Raw genomic sequence first — 20,489 nt, 5'->3', positions numbered from 1 at the left:
GCAGAAATGGCGTCGGGCGGCTGAGAGTCTGATCAATGGAGACCACGATGACACGAATATACAGTGAAGAAGAGTCACTCGCTGTGAATCAACAGTAACAACATGAAAAATAAAACTGGCAGGTTACTTAAAATAATTCGGCCACTGCAAACTCACTCTCACTCTCTCTCTCTCTCCTCCTCCTCCTCCTCCTCCTCCTCCTGGGCTGAGTAATAGCCCTGATCTTTCAGCACCACTCTGCCCATGCAGGATGAGAGGGGGAGCCGACAGGACGAGGGCAGGATCGGTATGTGCGCCGATCACGTTGTCGGGGAACGAATTAAATTAATGCACTTTCATGTCAAAGACTTGATCCATTCCTTCAGGGTCACGAGACGCCCATCATCCAAGCAGCAATTCGAGAATTTAATCTATAAATCCACACACACACAGTATAAGGTTTCTGCCTGTAATGTATTATTATTTCATTTCATTCCAGTCACCGAGCCAAGAGTAAGATTCCCAGAATCGTTAAAGACTCATCTCGGGGTTGGGCATTAAAATCAATAATCTAATATCCATCAATAGGAATAAAACAAAGATTCAACATATTGATCTATTGCTTATGCCTTGTGCACAGATGAGGAAGAAGAACACACAACTGATCTGAATCAGATTTGTCCTTTTCTGCTGATAAAGAGTTTAAAACCACAACCTTCAGTCAAGAGAAAAAAAACACTATTTAAACTTTAAAGAAATAAACATGTGACATTTATCGAAATAAAAATAAATTATCTATTTCTGAAGTGGTGACTGCATCTCCCAATCAATCTAGCATTCATTATTGTTTATTTTGTACAAGCTGATTTTCTGTTTATATTGGGAGAAAAAAGCACAAATGAAGTAATATTGTATTTATTAAACTAACTATAGTGTAAAGAATTAAACTAAACTAAAGATTATCTAAACATCTGTACATATGAAATCAGGGACATAACTGTTAACTACAGAAATGTGCTGTAGTTTAAATGGATGAACTGAGAGGCTTTATCTATTCATTTTATGCTTTGCTGTTAATTACTTGATAATTCAAACACTGCACTTTTAAGCATCTTCAGTTTTAATGGCTCCCTCTGGAAGGATCATTACAGCTTTCAGGTCTAAGTTGTATTTCTACTGAGGTAAATCTTTTGTGGCAGATTTTATTTGTGGTGTTTTCCAGCCGAGGCGAATTCTCCACTTGGAGTAATATTATAATTAATGTGCCTAGTGTTTCACCATATATATCTTTCCACATATATCTTAAATCGATATAAACTGGATGTTTTATGTACATGACACTAGTACTAGATAGAAAAGAACTAGACAGAATATGAAATTGTACAAAAGGTTCTGTACAAAATAATTAAATAAAAACCCAATGGCTGTATATGGTAATATATTCAATATCAAACCAAACTTAATTCGCTCTCAGTTTCACCAACAGCCAAACAAATATTAATAATCCTCCATCCCAGAGTGGTGAACTGTTTGAATACTAATAAGATTGAGTTTCTGACTGTGGACATATAGATTTTGTAAGAAGCAGGAGACACATGCTACAGTGGAAATGATTAACTGATTAATCAACAGACAATTAATCACCGACTAGTTGTGACGACAGGATTCATTGAAAAAATAATCAGCGAATTAGCAGAGCATGAAAATAACTGACACCAGTTTCCCTAGTCTAAAAATAATTTGAATAATCTGAATAATTTAAAGCTTTTACAGCTAAAAGGAAAGATGTAGAGTCTGTTATTTGAAATGTGTGCAGCCCACATGAGAGTTGGTGCAGTATCGAGCGCTAACATGTAAATAGGTCAACCGGCCGCTCAGTGAACTGTAGCACCATTAGGACCCAGAGAGTTTGTCCACATTAGACAACTAACTCCACATTTTAAATGGGAGTAATATGCAACTGGAATAAAAACACAGATCTTGTACTAGGTTAGGCAGCGAGGATTCAAAATAAACCAGTTGTAATGTGTTGGAGGGCAGAGAGGCCGTCATGCGTTATTAAGTTAGAAAGAGCTCGGCTTAAAAACGTAAAAATATATAATCTCACTGTGGGAATGACACAGGGTCAGAGGGCTGCATGATGAAGTGTTGCTGTTAAATTCATCCTCAGTACTAGGATTGTAAATGTACTATATGGACTGTATATATTAAATACTGTGGTTTATCACTGCATTGTCTGCTCGTTGAGTCCAGAGGATTAATCGATGGGCCAATATCTAAATTGGGTCGATAGGAGCTTTTCACCGACATTTTATGCATCTGTGGGTTCTCATGTTTGTTGATATGAAAATATGAAAATATTAACATTGCAGGACTGTTGTAAATGACGTAGTTTGTCCATAAAAGTTTCAGCTTTTTAGCTCTATTGTTTACAGTGATCGATACAATACTAACCACGATGTTTATGATGCAGAATATATGTGTATTTATATTTACATTTAGGATCAATAAGTTGATTTTCCTAATGCAATTCCAACACATTTGGTTGTAGTTGTGTTTTCTTATCATTTACAGTTATTATGATAACATTTATTTTTAAACTGTAGAATATCATTTACATCTTTGTCATAAGCGTTTTATAATGGCATCTTAGTAATGTTTGCCATCTTTTGAAACATATATTTATATTGGCCAATATATTGGAATTGTTTTACTCCCTAATATTGGTATTGGCATCGACCTCCAGAACTCTACAGTCAGATTCTATTGTTTGTAGAGCATTATTACAGATATGGTTGAGACAATAACGGCTCCGAAAATGACAGAATTGTTATTTCAGTTGCAGCCGAAGATTATTTACATTAACGATTTATTTGCTCCGTGAATCGATTGTGTGTTTGCTATGGAAAAGGTCAGAAAACTGTGAAAAGTGATTGTCAGGGTAAGAGCCTAGAGTAGAAATGCTTTGTCTGAGAATAAACTACATTATTTTCAATTCAATATCATATAAATCTTCACCGTTGAGAAGGTAAACCCAGCATTTTTGCTTGAGAACCGATCTAAACAATGATTTAATTATCAAAACACTCTTGTCCGCAGGCTACTGAGGGAACGGACTCAAAGTCTGGACACTAATATTTCATGTAATCAATAGTTTTCATAAAGTTTCCTGTCGGCTCGTTTGTTTGCAGGGTAACAAAAAGCCATTGAGTCTGCACATTCCTCACCGGCAAAAAAAAAAGGAAGTGCTCCATTGTCCGTTTATCCAGCAAACAACACAAAACACAAAGCCAGGGAACATTTAATTGGGTGACCTGCTATTTAGGAAACAAAGCCAAAAGCGTATAGCGTCCAGATTCTGTCGGATCAATCCCACTGCTGCTAAAAAAAATTCTGTTGACAAAATTTATGAGAGACACTGCAGCCGTACGCTCAGTGAAACATTGATCGACCTTGATGAGCCACCCAAACTACATTTTAAACATGACTGAATAATGTGTGTGTGTGAAGGGGGGGGTAATCCAGTGTGGCTCTCCTTAAAAAGCCAGGTCAAGCATTCAGAGGACTGTAAAAGGAGCTGATCCTCTGATCCTCTATCAGACCTCAGGAGCTGTGACAGCACCTTGCATACTAATGGCTCTGTTCTACTTGTGTGCCGGCAGCTGGGTCAGGGAAGACTGGAGTTTAGAAATTAGCTCTTTTTGTCCTAGTTCTCCACCGAGAGAGAGAGAGAGAGAGAGAGAGAGAGAGAGAGAGAGAGAGAGAGAGCCGACAGGGTTCAGACACTTCTACAGCAAACATAGGGAGGAAAATAACCAAATAGCATAACTATACAGCCTGTAATGCAAAGAAGAAGTGAACAGAGAGGAAAAGACATGAAAGAGGTGGGACAAAAACCCTCCTGAGAGATAAGATCCATGGGAAACCAACACACAATCAGCAGTTTTCTGGTTATGCAACAATCTTTGTTGACTAATTGCACCCAAACGTCTGTGCCCATGTTTCTTATTCACACACAGAATCAAACCCAGCAGCTCGATGGTTCTCTTTGACAATCAGAAAGCCGATGAGTCACCAGGTCCTCCATGCACTTCTCAACAGCTCTGTACATTAACCCAGAGGTTTTAAGGCGCTTTCATTGATTCACAACGTCAACTCGAACACAGAATAACACACAAGAAAAACAATCCACCTTAAGCTGCCAGTGGCCTTTGAGAGGTACAGAACATGTTCTGCCTTCCTCAGGTTGAGGAGTAAATATCCTTCAATCGTCTTTCATTCTTCTGACAGATTCTCTGCGATGCATTTGCACAGAAACTTAAATCTACGGTAGCCGAGAGCTCAACACACTGCAAATGAATAAAACACATGCAACTAGAAGTCAATTTGACGACACATGTGCTGCACAAAGTCCCGACACGTGCAAATACAGAAACAACATGTTTCCAGGGGACCTAAAAAGGTGATGCACCTGGCTGTAGTTCAATGCCCTGTGACGTAAAGTCTGCTACTCGTCAGTGGTGATGGAAATTCACAAAACATCGAACCAGAGCCAGATAAATCACTATTTTGCAGCGCACGTGTCGTCACTAAGATGAAGTTGTTTTCTTAATTTGCAGTGTGTTGAGCTCTCTCGGCCACCGTAAAAACCTAACCTGTTAACCCCGGACAGTCCAGCCTATTAAACGACCAGTGTCCATTCACCGACATCCCTCAGTGCCATGCTAGTTGCAATCTACTGCATGCGTGGTATCGTGCAATACCTCGAAAATGAAAATGGTTTCAAAAGAGAAGCCTGTATAAAACTCTGTATTTGTTCTTTTCATTTTGGGCAATACTGCTTTATAGCTAGGCTACTGCTTTCTTGTTAAACGTTAATTGAGACTATTGATAACACTCTCCACAGGTATTTAATCATTAGCTTAGCGAGGCATGAGACTGACACAAGGGGAAAAGCTAGACTACTTAGCTGCATTTGTTAACATGAGGTCGACAACTTGCTGTTTACTCGAAGCTAGCAACCAGTTAGGCCTACTTGGGTTTAGCTGAAAGAATCTAGGGGAGCTAGCATGGCAGGTAGCGTTTAGCAAGAAATAGACCAAAACATAACACCTGACAGACGTAACGTGTTTTTATACCAGTGTTTGTATTTATGAAATAAATGAGATAAAAATCTAAATCTCACTGATAAGTTATACATGTTAGCTATCCATTGCTTTTAACCTTAATACCAAGGTAGAATCAAGTAGGCTAGTTAAAGGTTGTTTTGCTCATGATGGCTTCCTGCCTAACGTTAACATCGAGAATAACGTTAGTGAACTTGGACAGGACTAACGATATCAATAGATCAATGTGTCCCGTCCGTCCTGCAGTCAGATGTGTCTCCATTATCTATAATAATCCATTAGCTGATATCGGTTGTCACTGTAATAACTGATGACAAGATTTTATAGCCTCTCAGTGAAGGGCCCTTCATGTGAAGGGGCTAAGGCCGAGGCAGAGGGGCCCTAAGGTATGTGGGCTAGCTACAGTACTTATGCCTTGCTGTTTGTCTCCATGCTAAGCTACGCTAACTGGCTGCTGGGTGAGCTCCATACGGACATTAAGGAGGTATCGTCCAACTGTCAGGAAGGAGACACAAAGACAATCCCCCCCAAAATGTCTATATTAATATTTCTATACCACCGAGTTTGTGGCCTTTGTCTCTTTATCTCCACGAACACTGGAGACGAAGCTGCAGCTCCAGACAACGTGCCGGCTGCAGCTGGAATCTAAGAAATTAGATTTTCCTCTGGAATCAGCAGAAGTGGATCTGGTTACAACTGTGCACCCTGAACCCCCCTCCTCTTCCTCCTCCTCTTCCTCTTCCTCCTGCTGCTGTGTGCACCCACTGAACACAAACAGACACACTGAAACTTTTCCTGCAAGATCCAAAACACACTCCACACTTGGACACTCCACCATTATTATTATTATTATTATTAACAGTGTGTGCATGTGTGGGTGGAGGCGTGCATGAGGAGGAAGAGGAGGAGGAAGCAGCACAGAGAGAGAGACAGAGAGAGAGAGAGAGAGAGAGAGGGAGGATGGATCCATGGATCACTGCTGCTCCTCAAGTGTCTGCTTCCCACACCAGTCAAGGTTAACAAGCCGGAGCTGCTGGTGTCTGCGGCGGGTGGAGGAGAAACACAGGGAGGGGTGAGGAGGTGGAGGTGGAGGAGGAGGTGGCGGGGGTGAGGAGGTGCAACGACCCGGTGTGATGGTGATGCAGACGCGGGCTGCACAGCCACTGTGGCCCCCTGAAAACACCCACCTCCACCTCCTCCTCCTCCACCTCCTCCTTCTTCACCTCCTCCTCCACCTCCTTCTCCAACCACATCCCCACTCAATGCAGACAATCCAACACGAGGAGGTGGGGTGGAGGGGGGGGGGGATTAATCCTGCAGCTTTTTTTTTTTTTTTTTCCCACATGCACAATAAATTGCAGCTACATGAGAATAATATATTTATATAAAAAATAAAACAACTCCCACTAATCCGGCCTGCAGCATAAAGAAAACACACACACACACACTCAGACAGACACACACACACACACACAGGAGTTCAATGGTGGCCCAGCGTGCAGCAGGAGCATCCGTACCTTTCTCTCCATCACTGGGACCGGTTCTTCGGGAGAAAGGGTCGGCAGCTGTCGGATGTGTTCGGGTCCGGAGCTTCTCTTCCTCAACTTCCTCACGGCTCCCTCCTCCTCTTCTTCTTCTTCTTCTTCCTCTCTCTCTCAGGTTCTCTCTCTCTCTCTCTCTCTCTCCCTCCTCCGATCACTTCTCCATTACTGGACAGAGAGGCGTGCGATGGGGCTGCTGGCCTGTGGGACGCCGAGCCGGGGATGGAGCCAGAGCCCGGATTGGTGAAGCCTGGTTCGGGGGAAGGAGGCCAGGGCGCATGCGCAGGCTCCTTCTGCCGGGGAGGCGATGGAATGAAAAAACCAACCGAGGCAGGGAGCGTCAGCAAATCGTACTCTGGGTTTTATTTCAGAGGGAGGGAGGCACTGCTGTACAAAATATTTTTTTTTAAATGTTGAAAAGCTTGTGCAGCAAATATACTTTTATTTATTGGGTGTTATGCTTTTATGATGCAGGAAATCAGCTCCATAATATAAAAAGAATATGTACTTTATTATAATGCACCATCTAAGTTATAACTGTTAATCATTTCATTATGGTTTTGCTGATGATTCGTAGAGAAGTTATCATTTAAATGGAATCCACTGACTGGTTTGGGTTTTATGTCGCCCACTTACCTTCTGTTCTGGAAAAGCATCTGCAAACGATCAGGGTCAATGTCCCTTGATAAAGTGGTATTAATAAACAATTATAATATAATATTAGAGTATTAGATAGACAGATGAAAAATAGATGGATAGAACAGAAACAATGAAATAAATAATTATAAAAGATAGTGATGGACAGACAGATGAATGGATAGATACACTGTTTGACTCATATTTTCTTTGTTCATCTTCATCTTCACCTAACAACCATTTTCTTAATTACCAATTTGGTATATATAGCCTATGCAATAAAAAATCGAGTCATAAGACCTGTTGTAAGTCCCTGAAGCCCATTTTACTTGTAGTCGACAGTCAGTTGACATTTAAAAAGCTTAAAATCCTGACTGGCAAGAGTTTGATATTTTAAATATTACTTTAACAAGTCGATCCACAGGTGCCAGAAAAACAAAGTCTTCATTGCTAAGTAAGACAGATTTCAGGAAATGTAAACACGCCACAATTTTATTCAGTGATGCACAAAATCAGCATAAACGTTAAAGGATGGAGGAACAGACTACTCGCTGCTGTTGGTGTCTTTTTGAAATGTTTTGGCTGTCAAGAACTGTAGCTAATGATTTAATGAAAAGAAAAATATAAGTGGAAACCCTTGAGTAAAAAACGCATCAGTTTAGTTACTGAAACGGTTTGAAAGCAAGAGATCTCATTCTTCCTTTAACCACGATATGAATCCTCATCAGGTGAACAAGTTCTGAGTCTGACCTCTAAACACTATTAGAGTTCTTCAGAAAACGCATCTGGGTCATAGCTTTGTTTGGAACAAAGCTTTCTCTCCGCAGTGCAGCCCACTCCTACCTTCCCACAAACTCTATCAGCAGAGGCTCACTACAGAAGCTTTGGCTCGATACCAACGAAGAAAACAAAAGGTGCCCGGCAGCTGAAACGCTGCTTGGCACACTGGTGGAGAATCTCAAACCAGAGCACCATCTGAAAAACAATCTGCTGCGGAGATATGAGGTTTTTTGATGAGGAGCGATTGGACTGATGTCAACAGTTGTTTCCTTTACATGGGGAATAATTTGCTTTTTATTAAATTGTCTTGGATGAGCGAGTGGACACAGATGAGACAAGGAAAAGAAAACACTCTGGAGCTTTTCAAAATGTTTCACCTTCAGAATCTGAGCACGTTCAGATCCACTTTAATATCTTAACCCATGAGATGACTTCGCTCAGCACTCCTTCTATTCCTCCCCCGAGATTCAGGGAGGTAATCACATCTGAGAGATTTTATTAAAATTATATTTTATTAGATTTGAACCTAGAGGGATTCTTATTGATCCATGGAGAACACAACTGTAAAAGTTTTGGCAGATGATGCAAAGTTATGTTTCTGAGCAAATCCTGAGGTTTGTTCTGGGCTCGTCTTAGTCCTGGACGTCAAAATAATCTATCACAGGCTCTTCTTTGACCATCTTGGACCAGGACGCTCCGCTGGTGACCCTGGAGGAGAAATAATGAGATGAAATAAGTTTGGAAAGAAGCAGAGAAATCCAGATGAAGCTAAAATGACTGAGGAGGTACAGTGTGAGTTGAGTGTGATTCTTAAAGCAACACTAAAGAGCTTTTTTACCATAAAACAGCAGCTTCAAAATTAATTTAATGGTTCAGTGACTTGGACTATGGAGAATGTTTCCTCTTTCATTCCCTCTCCTCACCCTGAACTATGGCGAGTGGCTACGATCTCCTGTGAGAAGCCAGGGATATCGAGGAACCATGGAAGTAGACTCACTTGCTGCTGTGCTGTTTGATATGAGCGATGGGAGGAGGGGCTCTTGAAGTCTCTCTGTCTATCAGGGAAGTCAGGGTTGAGTTTGGACAAGTCGACTTCCCCCTGAACATTATCAAGACACACAGACAATCCTCAAATCCACAATTCATTTGCATTAGTTTGGCTCTTTGTGTGTTTTGGACCCGAGTTCTTACTTGTAGGCTGTGATGACCACGTTGCGTTTGGGCTCGCTGTCGTAGCTCACGCTCTCCACGGCGTAGACCTCGGCGAGGTCGTGGATGATCTTCCTATGCTCTCGGTTCATGGGCGGGAAACAGTGGCTCCTCTTTGGCTGCTTTCCCTGCAGACATCAGTAATGCATGTCCATTAGGGATTTCTACTGAGACGCTGACCTGCTTCAATCTGTCCTCAATACGACTTTTACTTCTGGAGTTAGTGTTCATTTATATTCATTTATGCAGTTTAAATGGGAAAAAAAATATCTTGAATGCTTAACTTAGACGTCACGTTAAAATATGCTGATTGAAAATCCACATTACTAATCACTGAACTACATCTGGAATGTATTCTGTGGGTCACACAAGAGGATTAATGGGAGAGGAAAGCAGAAGAACGTTTCTGCTGCACAATATCAGATTTGTTTTAGCAGGCTTCCTTCAACTGTACTTTTCTAGTGGATTTAATGATAATGTCTCATTTTCAACCTCTAGAAGGTATTAAAACTAATCCATAAATCCGATGGTCAATAGTCACGTTGTCATGCAACCAGTGAATCCAGGTGGAGAGTAGTTTGTTTTAAGGGTTTAAATGTTAGAAAGGCTGGGTTCCATTGATCTAATCAGTAAGATCATAGATGTGGAAACAGAAAAGATGGCTTCTCAGTGATATAGGTTAAATCTAACTCTGTGTACAAATCCAGGTCCACAAAGAAACGATTTCCCTAGTTTCTTTTGGAGGAACCTGCTCACAGCCCTGACCTCAATCCCATCCAACACCTTTGGGATTGAGTGGACGTGCGTACAGACATCGTCCCTCATCACCCAACATCAGTTCTCCACCTCACTAATACTCGTGAATGAACGAGAGCAAATCCCTGCAGCCATGATCCAAAATCTCGTGGACAGCCTTTTCAACAGGAGTGGAGTGATTTCAGCGTCCACATACTTTTGGGTGTGTAGTGTATGTGTGACCTATTTTCTGTTGGCAGGTTCACTGAGCGTGTTTGACCCGACTTTATATAACAGCTCACTCACAAAGGAAAAAGGAGGAAAACAAAAGCTGGCATGAAAGTGGTCAACCTTCTTTGCCAGAAGATTGTTAGAAAGCGTTCCAGCTAACTTTCGATGGATGAAATTTAATAATCTTGTTATTTAGGAACGTAGAAATTCACACAATACGACCCGAGGTAGAGAGAGAACTCTGTAATGAAACAAATGTGTTTCCAGCTAATTTAAGAAGTGAGAAAAGAACATAAAAACCTTTTCGAAGCCGACTCCACGGCAGTTAAGATCTGCACTCGTGATTTGTTGAGTAAAAGACATTCAGGTGGTGATAAACAATATTTTATATCCGGCAATGAAACGAAAGCAGCGGCGACCTTGGCAGTCTCGTCCCTAATTCTCTCTTTGCACTAAACAAAGCCGAATAAAAAATAAAGAAAAGTCAAGTATTTTTCCAGCTGCCCCATGAGGTACCTACTAATTTAGACCTGGCTTAGAAACAGTTACACCAGAGGCTTCGTTGTACTGACAGAAATCTGCAAGCTGCCACAGCTGGTTCCATGTTGGAGGTCCACTGGAGAATTGACCAAGCTCAGAAATAACTGAATATACAACAACTGGGTCAGTTTAGACGCTGTACATGCATTAATGTCACACCCAGCCTGGTTTTGCAGCCGAATTTTATATTATTTGAAAGGTAGTTTTCTTCCCAACAAAAGTAAGATCACGAATAGATCCTTGAAATAGGCAAGATGATGTAATCTCCAGTAAAAAGGACAGACATATTAAAGTAAACAATGCCTCAGAAAGGAAATCGAGGGTTCAGCATCTTTCATGAAGAATCCTGTTGTGTAAGAAGCTCAGTTTGCTTCATTTAATGGAAACGGTTTTCCTTTAATAGTGTAGCAGTGAACTGAGCCTTGATTTTAACATGAAACAACCACTTACTAAGGATTAACTTGAGTGCAAGCTCAGGAGTTTAATCAATTTTCTTCTCCAGTAACTGTTGCCCAAGTGCAGTGGGCTACAAACACAACCACCAGAGGGAGCATCACATCCAAACAGAGGTCATCCAGCCCGTTAAATCCACCATTTTGGCAAAAGGATTCCCTGACTCACCTTATTAACCAGCTCCACGAGATTCTTGATCTCCTCTTCTACGTCGGTGACAAATCTCAGATCTTTCCTGGAAATAGAAGAAGGACAAAATAAAGAGACCAGAGGAAATTAGGTTAAACATTTATTGGCTCTGAGGCTTCATAATAATTTAATAATAACCAGTAAGGACAAATGGTTTCCATGAAAAGTGTCAGACCTGGCGTCGTCTTTGAGGCTGTCGCTGTATATGGAGGGGGAGCGGATGTGGAAGGGGTCCGAGGACGAGTCTATCTGTAACGCCTCGGCCAGGCGCCGGTTTCTTTCTAAGGTAGCACACTCCAGGTCACATTCAAGCCTGAGAAGAAGAAAGAGACACTCCAGGTTTCTGTTGTAACATTAATTCTGCATGTGAACGTCATCAGTATTTGTCCTCTGGTTTTCTACCTGGTTTGTTTCAGCTCCTTCTTGGTGAGGAGCGGGCCTATGTCCATGGTTTCGCCGAGCTGCATGTCCGACAGTTTACTGGCCATGGAGATTGCCGTGTACCTGAAGTTCATAAATATGATGTTTCAACCCCCTCATACTCAGATGTCTCCTGGCTTTATAGAGGTAGAGGCACTAGAAGAGAGAGACTGACCTCTGATAGGAATTGGTTGCTTCTTGGCAGATGACTTTCTCCTTTCTTCGGCCGCAATCACACTGCAGAGGGACCTGTGGACAGGAGGGAGAGTTAGACTCGACTACAAGTGTCGACTTCTATAGAAACTGACTTCTGTTTGCAACCAATAGCAACCCTCTGCTTGTTATTTGAGTGGAAGTAGGTTTCAGACACTGCATTGCATTGGCTTCCTTTTCCGGACCTGTAGTCTACATCAATGTTTACATTTTACCTTCTTTGTTTATAAACAGCGAGACTGTTAAACTTCAGTCATTAAGGAGATGCAACACATTCATAGAACTGAGTTTTTTCCCTAAAAACACTTTAGTCAGGGTCATTAGTTATTTAGTGAGGAGAAACGTTTGATGGTGTGAACATAAGCTCCGACTCTCTGTGAATACAGATGTCGACGAGACCATCTGCTTGAACTTTGTCGCCCGTTTCTCAGCCCTCAGAAGTCCAGCTGTTCCCAGTCACAGTGTTTTGTACCTTGGCAGTGCAGGTGCTGCGTGGGCAGCTGCTGCCTTTATGACAGGGAAAAGCACACGGGTGGCCACAGTCTGGACGAGGCAGCGCGCAGGGCTGCTGGCAGCTGCCTTCTGCCAAGCAGTCGCCCCGGTGGCAGATCCGTCGGCAGCGGTGCATCTCACACGGCAGCACGTTGTTACACGTCAGGCCGCAAGAAATCTCCTGCAGATGACACGGGATGTTGCTGCGTTGCTGTAAGTAAAAAGAAAAAGGGCATCACTTGACTTTACTCTCAGGAATAATGACAGATTATGAGTAAGACACATGAGCTCTGGGGAAGTTACCTCGTGCTTCCCCATGCACCATTTCTGAGTGAGGTACGTGCAAGGTGGACACTTCTCTTCACTGTGGCAGTTGTGAAACACTAAACGAGAGGAGAACGTTAAGAACATATTCTTGATTTAAACACCTTGGTGAACGGTTATTGTTATATTCTACCTTGGTGATCACACTCGTGTCTTCTCGTGCACAGACTCTTGCACTCGGGGGGCTTGGTGCCACAGGAGATGGGGGGGTACAACACAGAGAGCCCGCAGTGACACGTCAGCTCGTCAAAACCTGCAAACAGACGGAGTAACGACACATTTGAGCTGCTTCTTAAACGCCAACTATAATAATACAGATGGAACCAAACTAAAACAAAAGATGATGTAGGAAACCTTAATTTAGTATGTTGGAATGACAGAATAACGCTGTGGTCTGACTGAGACTTGGCTCCTAAACACTGTCGGACCACAGAAAATGACTCACTGGACTGCCAGCAGGGTTCACAGTTGCCACGGTGACAAGGATCCTGGCAGCGGTGGAGGCCACAGTTGAGCTTGTAGCCGCAGATCAGGAGACACTTGTGCTCCCCAGTCTGAATGGACAGGGACAGAAACCAGTAACACAACCTCATATGGTCAGTTTGCACAGATTGTGAAACCTTGAATACACAACACAGGAACGCTCAACCCAGTTATTAGATTAAACTGAACTGTATTATAAGTGACACCTCCAGATGGTGCAAAGAGGGAACAGGCTATCGTCTGGATTCTAGCTTATTAAACAGATGCAACAGACAACACAACAACTGTTTTAAGTCTGTAGAGCAAATTTCCATCTGTGGTCCCTGAGCAGGAAGAATAAAGACAATATGGAATCGTCATTTAAAACCTCAGGTATTCAAAGTGGCCACGTTTGGTCTTCTTTCTTGAGGTCTGATTGATTTGTGAACAAACAGGACACACACTCACCACACAACACAGCTCGCCACACTTGTGTCGGCCACAGGAGCGTTTCTTGTTGCAGCGCCTCTCGCAGGTGAAGACAAGCTCCTCTGGAACAGAAAGCATCACAGTGTCAGGTGTGGCTGAGAGGATCTTTCATTGATTTCATTTAATCTGATTTAGTGTAAATCTCACCCTCTTTCTGGATTGTCACACATGGGACTTCCTGAAAAACAAAGATTTTGAACTGTAGTGCTTTTCAATCCCAACCTAGGGTAATAATCACGACTAACTCTCAATAAATCATCTCAAACTTTCTAATTCCCAGAAAATAACTGGGATCTGAGTCTTTTCAGCCACACAGCCTCCAGTGTGTAGATAAATATCTCGTAAAAATGTTTAGGAGTAATGGAAAAAAAAGCCAGGCTCTATTTTCCCAGCTGAATTCCTTCCACAGTTGGCTGCCAGTTGTTTGTTTTAACAAGACATCTTTCCAATCTTTGGTAACACACATTAAACAAATCCAGTGACAGTGACAAACACGTGTCCTGCTGGTGCTTCAGCCCACCTTGTTCTTAGAGCCACATCTGCATCTGATAGTGGAGGTCAGCGAGCAGGGTCCACAGCTGCCCTCGTGGCACAGTTTCTCACACAGATGGATGGTGTCTGAAATAACACACGTTGTGTTAACTCCTAACAAACTCTTAGAAAAGTGCCTGTCAGCTCCAGGTAATGCACTTCCTGTTTATAGATTTAAAACAACAGAGCAAGAGTTCAAATCTGTTAGAACCGTGTTTTCAAGTCCTATTTTCAGGTCTCATGAGGTTAACAGAAATTCCCATCCTTAACCAGTTACACTGTTATAAGACACTATTTGAGTTTCAGTAGTTCCTGGGAATGAGTGTGTCCATGAGTCAGAACAACAAAGAACTTATTTCTAGTTGAAACCCTCTCTGACTCACCACTGGAGCCACAGGCCAGAGGTTGGTTGCACGTCTTTCCACAGGACGGGACGGGGTCGGAGCAGCTCTGTCGTTCCGAGTAGCCGAGCTCCAGGAGTTTGGACAGAGGCGTCTGGCTACAGGGACAAGTCTTCACCAGGGTCGGGGAGCGCGGGCACTGCTGGCATGGGCCGTGGTGGCACAGCTGCTGACAACTGTGGGCCTCACAGTCCAGCATCCTGCAAAGAGAGAGACAGAGGAAGAGGATGAGTGGATCTGTCAGAGTGAAATAAGAGCTTTAGTGTGGATGGATGAGGGACATTTTCAGTACTTACTTTCCACATAATTTTTGACAGGAGAAATGTCCTGAACCGTTAAACCCGTCTCTATCTGTCCCACACAGGACTGTGCGAGTTGTGACTCCACAGTAACAATCTACAGGAAATAAAACCAGGAGAAAATCTGTTAAATTCAAGTCTGAATTTCAGCTAATTTCTTCTCATAATGTGTTTTATCCGTCACAGTGTTTCTGTTGGAGTGACACTTACCCTGCTCAACCTGCAGGGGGCAGGGCTCACACGCTCCGCTGTGACACACCTGTGAGCAGGTGTGTTCTGCACAGTTGAGTAAAGAACCGCACACGGCAGCACACTGGAGCACGGTGGCCTGGCCGCAGCGCATCGGTTGACTAGAAAGAGATCGATCGGCAACAAGATGTCAAAACTCAAAGCAACAGGGAAATATGACCAAACTGTGAAGTCACAGAATCACAATAAAGACCAAAAGGCGACGTACCTGGTCTTCCCACAGACGCAGGATTTGGTTATGGAGGCAGGACATTGTGGACAAGGCCCAGGGTGACACAAGCTGACAACAACAAAGTGTTAAGACAAGTTATTATCTCTTTTCAACTTATGTATGTAAAGAAGTTTGTAGGGTTTAATGGCGATGCTACCGACTGCAAACAAGTGAATAATAATAACAATGATACAGTATTTGGAAGAATACGGTTAACCTGGTCTCACGTATAGCTGCCATAGAGGTCCCTCTTGAGGCAAAGTTCTGTATATTAGCTATCTATCCTAATCACATTGTACCAGGCCGAAAGACAGCACCTTTGATTAACCTGTGTATGCTTCAAGCCAGGAGAGTGATCGCTTTGAGATGGAAGAGTATGGACAGTCCTACAACTGCAATGTGGCTAAGGGAAATGGCTTCTTGCCTTGCCTTGGAGAAATTAACATATGTGGTCAGAGGGAAAAACAGTAAATTCAAGGAAATATGGGACACCTTCATGCAATTTTTGGAAAGCGACCAAGTGGAAATAAATGAGTGAAACAGAATAAAATAGCAGCACCTAATATTAATTGTAACTAACTAATATTATGAATAAGAGAACGTTATTTTATCTTGGCTTTTGATTTGATTGATTGGAATTTAATTTATTTGTATTTGTATAATTATGTCTTTATTTACTTCCATTTATTCTTATATATGTATTTTTTTTTATTATTTTATTTAATCTTATTTAAGTTATTTAATTTCTGCCTCCTTTTCTTTACCCTGAGTGTTTGATTGTGGGTTGGGGGTGTTCATAAACGTTTGTATGTTTATAAATGTTTGAATGTATGTTCTTATATGTAAAACTCAATAAATATATTGTTAAAAAAAACAAAAAACAATGATACAGTAATAATAATAATGATATATATTACATTTCTTCTTTCTCAAGACTCACATGTTACAGGGGTGGTTACAGTCCAATCCACTTCTCTTCTTTCCACACAGGTCTCCACAGCTGTGAGGAATCTCAGTGCGCTGCCACTCCGGGTTCGTCATTTTACCTGTCGATCAAATGAAAACAAATGAAATGAGGATTGATATAAGAATCTCACAAGATTCACAGTGCAGCCATCACTCACCACAGAAGCAGGTGTAGAAGGTCGGGCTTTTCAGTGACACGTTCTGACACGCTGGACAACGCCAACCTTCTTCTGAGTCTGAAAAACAGCATAGTCTCTGAACATTAAGACACATTTCTAAGTAGCATAACATGTAATGTAAATGTCCTGCAACACAAAACACTGATGAAACAGCGGGAAAACCAAAGCAGTGTTTTGTTAACAGGGCCCCTCTGGTGCAGCAGACACCCGACACAGCATTATGACAGGGTGTTGTGTTACAGGGATCTATTGTATGTTCTGAGCTACTGTGCGGTCCTAGCACAAAGAGTTCAGAGAGTCCAGAGCAAACTCCCAGATGTTATTTTAAAAGGTCAAAGGGTCATACCGTCCGCCTGAGAGGCCGGAGAGCGAGCCCACTTCTTGATGCAGTTCAGGTGGAAGACGTGGAAGCAGCTCTGGCAGCTCCACACCGGGGACATGAGCCGGATGATATCGCAGCACACCATGCACTCGTACTTCTCCTCGGAGAGCTGCTCAATCAGACACCCTGTGGGGGGGGGGGTAAGATCAGAGGCTCAGAAGACGTAACCTGCAATTAATTTCTTTGACCAAAAAACTGACCTTTTGCAGCTTCATCAGAGGTAAATCATGTTCTTATAAAGTCTGTTCATGCCAAGCGACTTTAATACTAATATTGCTGAAGATAAAAAATAGAACAATGTGTACAGAATGATGTTCATGTCACCTACAAATTTAAATAATAACAAACCTACATGTTAGCTTATATTAAAGATGAACTGAAAGAAGCTCACTGCTGAAAAGAGACTGTTAACTAGTGTTGAAGCTATTTAATAGGAAAATAAAAAGGAGGAAATCATGGTGTGACGTATAAATCATTTAAATGAATCTAATTTTGAATGAGCATTGGGTTAAGTAGACACAAACACCTCGTTAAAGATGATATATTACATCTGTAGGACAGAGAGCACCTTTGCTGAGGCTGATCTCACAATGTTAAAGAAAGTGAAAAATCTATTTTCATGATCTGTCCCCTTAATCAAATTGGCTCTAAAAGTTAATGGGTTTTTCCTCTGCCCATTTCCCTCCTTTCCACTAAGTTTCATTAAAATCGGTTCAGGTGGTCATCCTGCTAACAGATGATATAACCTATTTGCCAAAGGTAAACACTTTTAAGGTTATCATGACCTCCTGTCCTGATAATGGTGACACAAAGGTCAGGTCAGTTGTTTTTTTGTTGTTTAATTCGAACCTGTCTGTGTCTCTTTGCTCTGTGGCATCTTGTCCCACTTCCTCGGATCAGGTCTGGTGTTTTGAGGCCGTCTCCCCCCTCGGGCCTGGAGGGGGGGGAGTCTCCCCGAACCTCCTCCAGCTTTACCAGTTGGATTCTGAGATGCTCGGCTCCGGTCCGAGGTGTCTCGACCAGCAGCCCCCCACTCTGAGGCCATCTCCTCTTGAGACGCTGGTTTGGGCGGTTTGATCGGTCCTTGTCGTCTCTTTGTCTCCGGGTCTTTCCTTTGATGATCATCGAGCTGAGGGTCTGGACCTGCTCTGATCCTTTGAGGTCTCTCTCGTGTTTCTGACGGCTGTTTCTTTGCTTTGGTGTCATCGGACCTCTGATTCTCTCCTGAAGCGTTGTTCTCCTTCACATGGGTTCCCCTCTTATTTGGCTCTACTCTCCTCTGCTCCTGGACAAACTTCCTGGGTTTCTTCGCCCACGGGTCCTGATCTTCACTGGCGTGTTCCGAGTGTCGACTCACATCTTCTCTTCGCCAGTTCGACCTATCGGGTCTGTCCATGGGATGTGCACCTACCTGGTAGCCACCTGCTCCTCTGTTGCTGCCACCGTGGGAGGAATAGTCACCTCCAGGTCTTTGCCAGCCGGAGCCGACGCTTCCATTTGCGTCTCTATTTACGTCTCTATTCCCGTCTCTCCCCCCCCGCCCGCCTCTCCCTCTGCCTCGTCTCCTGGCTCCCTCCTCTCTCTCGTAGGGAGGATGCTGATGTTCTGCATGATTTGAATTGTTAGAACTGGACGGGGGGTTAAAGCACTGCTGCAGGTGTCCCGATTGCTGAGAAGGATCGTAGCTGTTGCCGCTCAGGTTTCTGTCATTGTTGTATCTGGGTCGACCTCGTCTGGGTTTGTGCTGATGAGGCTTTTCATGTGACGTCCCATTAGGATCGAAGTCAGGTGGTTCTAGAGAGAGAAGAAGAGATGATGTTAGAAACCTGGTGTTGAGCATCAATAACAAACGTATACAGTCACAGCAACTATACGGTAGTTAACAGAAGAGAGCAGGACATTTCACATAAATTAACATATCTCTAGTACACATGGGGTCCAAATTTATCTTTTTCATTTCTGCATTTCAGTTTCCTGTCATGTGTCTGCTCACGTATCTGCAATGAGCAAATATTGGTTGATATTTCAGCCACTTCCTCATTAAGCCATTTTATTTACTAACTTAGTCTTTTATAGAAAAGTAGACAAATAAAAAGAGGAAATATGTGTGAAGTAAATAAAGACTACACGAAAAATATATAAAGTGTAAAAGAACAATAACCCAACACTAAAAATAAAGAGATAAAGGTTAAGATTACAGAGTGAGTGTTAGTGGAGATAAGAACTTTATAAAATATATGTAATTGACATAACGTCAAAAACGAAACCAATCAAAAGTTACCAGAGCTTAAAAATATCTTAAATAACTAAATAATAATATTTTTTGTTTAAGTAAAGTGATATTGGAGATATGAGCAGGCATCAACAAACGTATGATACAGCTTTATTATCTATATATAACTGGATTATGTCTATCACGTTTTCATGTTATCAGAATCAGAAGTATTTTATTGCCAAGTACGTTTACACATACAAGGAATTTGCTCTGGTTATTGGTGCAAACAATAGACATAGAAACATAAAAACGCAATAACTACAACATACATAGGAGAGCAATAAAAAATAGGAAACCAGTATATATTTACTCACTGTTTACTTCTTATTTACTCACTTTTTACCAATATTTGTACAAAGTAACATTTATTTTGACATAAACATTTCTGAATAAAAATATATAAAAGATAAAAGATATAAAAAGTGAAGTAAAAAGTGTAATGCTAAATGCAAAACAGTGAACATTAACGTTATGTGGACTAACTTCTAATGTAGTAGGGACTTTGACATATGTTTATATTAATATCAGGCTCGTAGTTATTTTACATATTTAATAATCACTGAGTCACGATCGAGACAAGATGAAATAACCAAACACTGGATTCACTTTGGGCTACGATGTTAGCTTAACTTCTGTTAGCATCTGGACTTCAAAGTCCACTGACTGCGATGCTAGGCTAACGTTAGCATCGAGCTAAGACGAAAGTGCATCACTTCTGATGGGAGTGAGCTGCTGGGGGAAGCTAGCTGCAGCTAGCTCAAAGTTCAGGGTGGCTAATGAAGCTAGCTGCTAAACCCAAGAGTGTGAAACTTCAGATTATGACTTAAGAGTAAATATTAAAACCAGTTCTGTTGAGTTTATGTAGTTTTTGAGTTTCTCCTCAGGAGGAGGATCGGTTACCTGAGGAGCCTTCAGCCATCCAGCTCCTGCTCCCGGTCGCTGCTCCTCCTGCGTCGAGACCTTCCACAACAAAATGGGGAATCTCCCCCGGAATGTCAAGTGTGTCCGACTGTTGGGAGAGAATTCGGATCCTCTCCGCTTTCCTCCGGATGTGAGAGAAGAAACGAGCTGGTTGAGAAAGAGTCAGGATTCTTCTTCTCCTCCTCGGATCACGTTCTCAATGCTTACGAGCTACAGGCTAGCACAGGCGACGTCAAGCCGGCGGGAGTGGGAAACC

At 42.2% G+C, this 20,489-nt stretch overlaps 1 protein-coding gene across 1 annotated transcript; it reads right to left on the bottom strand.

Moving 5' to 3' along the window:
* Nucleotides 1–7,753: 7,753 nt before the first annotated feature.
* nfx1 (nuclear transcription factor, X-box binding 1) lies at nt 7,754–20,458 on the bottom strand. The gene is made up of 23 exons (XM_061093799.1): nt 20,213–20,458; nt 17,887–18,831; nt 17,002–17,163; nt 16,635–16,712; nt 16,451–16,556; nt 15,508–15,579; nt 15,261–15,400; nt 15,048–15,147; nt 14,734–14,951; nt 14,340–14,437; nt 13,967–13,997; nt 13,799–13,881; nt 13,314–13,422; nt 13,002–13,121; nt 12,848–12,927; nt 12,525–12,755; nt 12,015–12,088; nt 11,822–11,923; nt 11,595–11,732; nt 11,399–11,465; nt 9,254–9,399; nt 9,060–9,161; nt 7,754–8,770 (listed from the first exon to the last, which is right to left on the bottom strand). The coding sequence occupies exons 1-23, from the start codon at nt 20,229–20,231 to the stop codon at nt 8,695–8,697; spliced, it is 3,297 nt and encodes a 1,098-aa protein (XP_060949782.1). The 5' UTR covers nt 20,232–20,458; the 3' UTR covers nt 7,754–8,694.
* Nucleotides 20,459–20,489: the final 31 nt, after the last annotated feature.

This window comes from Limanda limanda, chromosome 20 (genome assembly GCF_963576545.1).
Source record: "Limanda limanda chromosome 20, fLimLim1.1, whole genome shotgun sequence".
In the NCBI taxonomy this organism is placed as follows: domain Eukaryota; kingdom Metazoa; phylum Chordata; class Actinopteri; order Pleuronectiformes; family Pleuronectidae; genus Limanda; species Limanda limanda.
The sequence above is the reverse complement of the archived record's forward strand: the minus strand, read 5'-3'. Positions and strand labels throughout refer to the sequence as shown.

Bases quoted from the DNA above. Each gene is read 5' to 3' on its own strand.
- nfx1 (XM_061093799.1), bottom strand. The intron at 13,998-14,339 runs GTGGGCTGAAGC...TTTGTTTTTCAG, and splicing joins GATGTGGCTCTAAGAACAAG to GAAGTCCCATGTGTGACAAT. The intron at 8,771-9,059 runs GTGAGTCTACTT...TTTCTCCTCCAG, and splicing joins ATCAAACAGCACAGCAGCAA to GGTCACCAGCGGAGCGTCCT.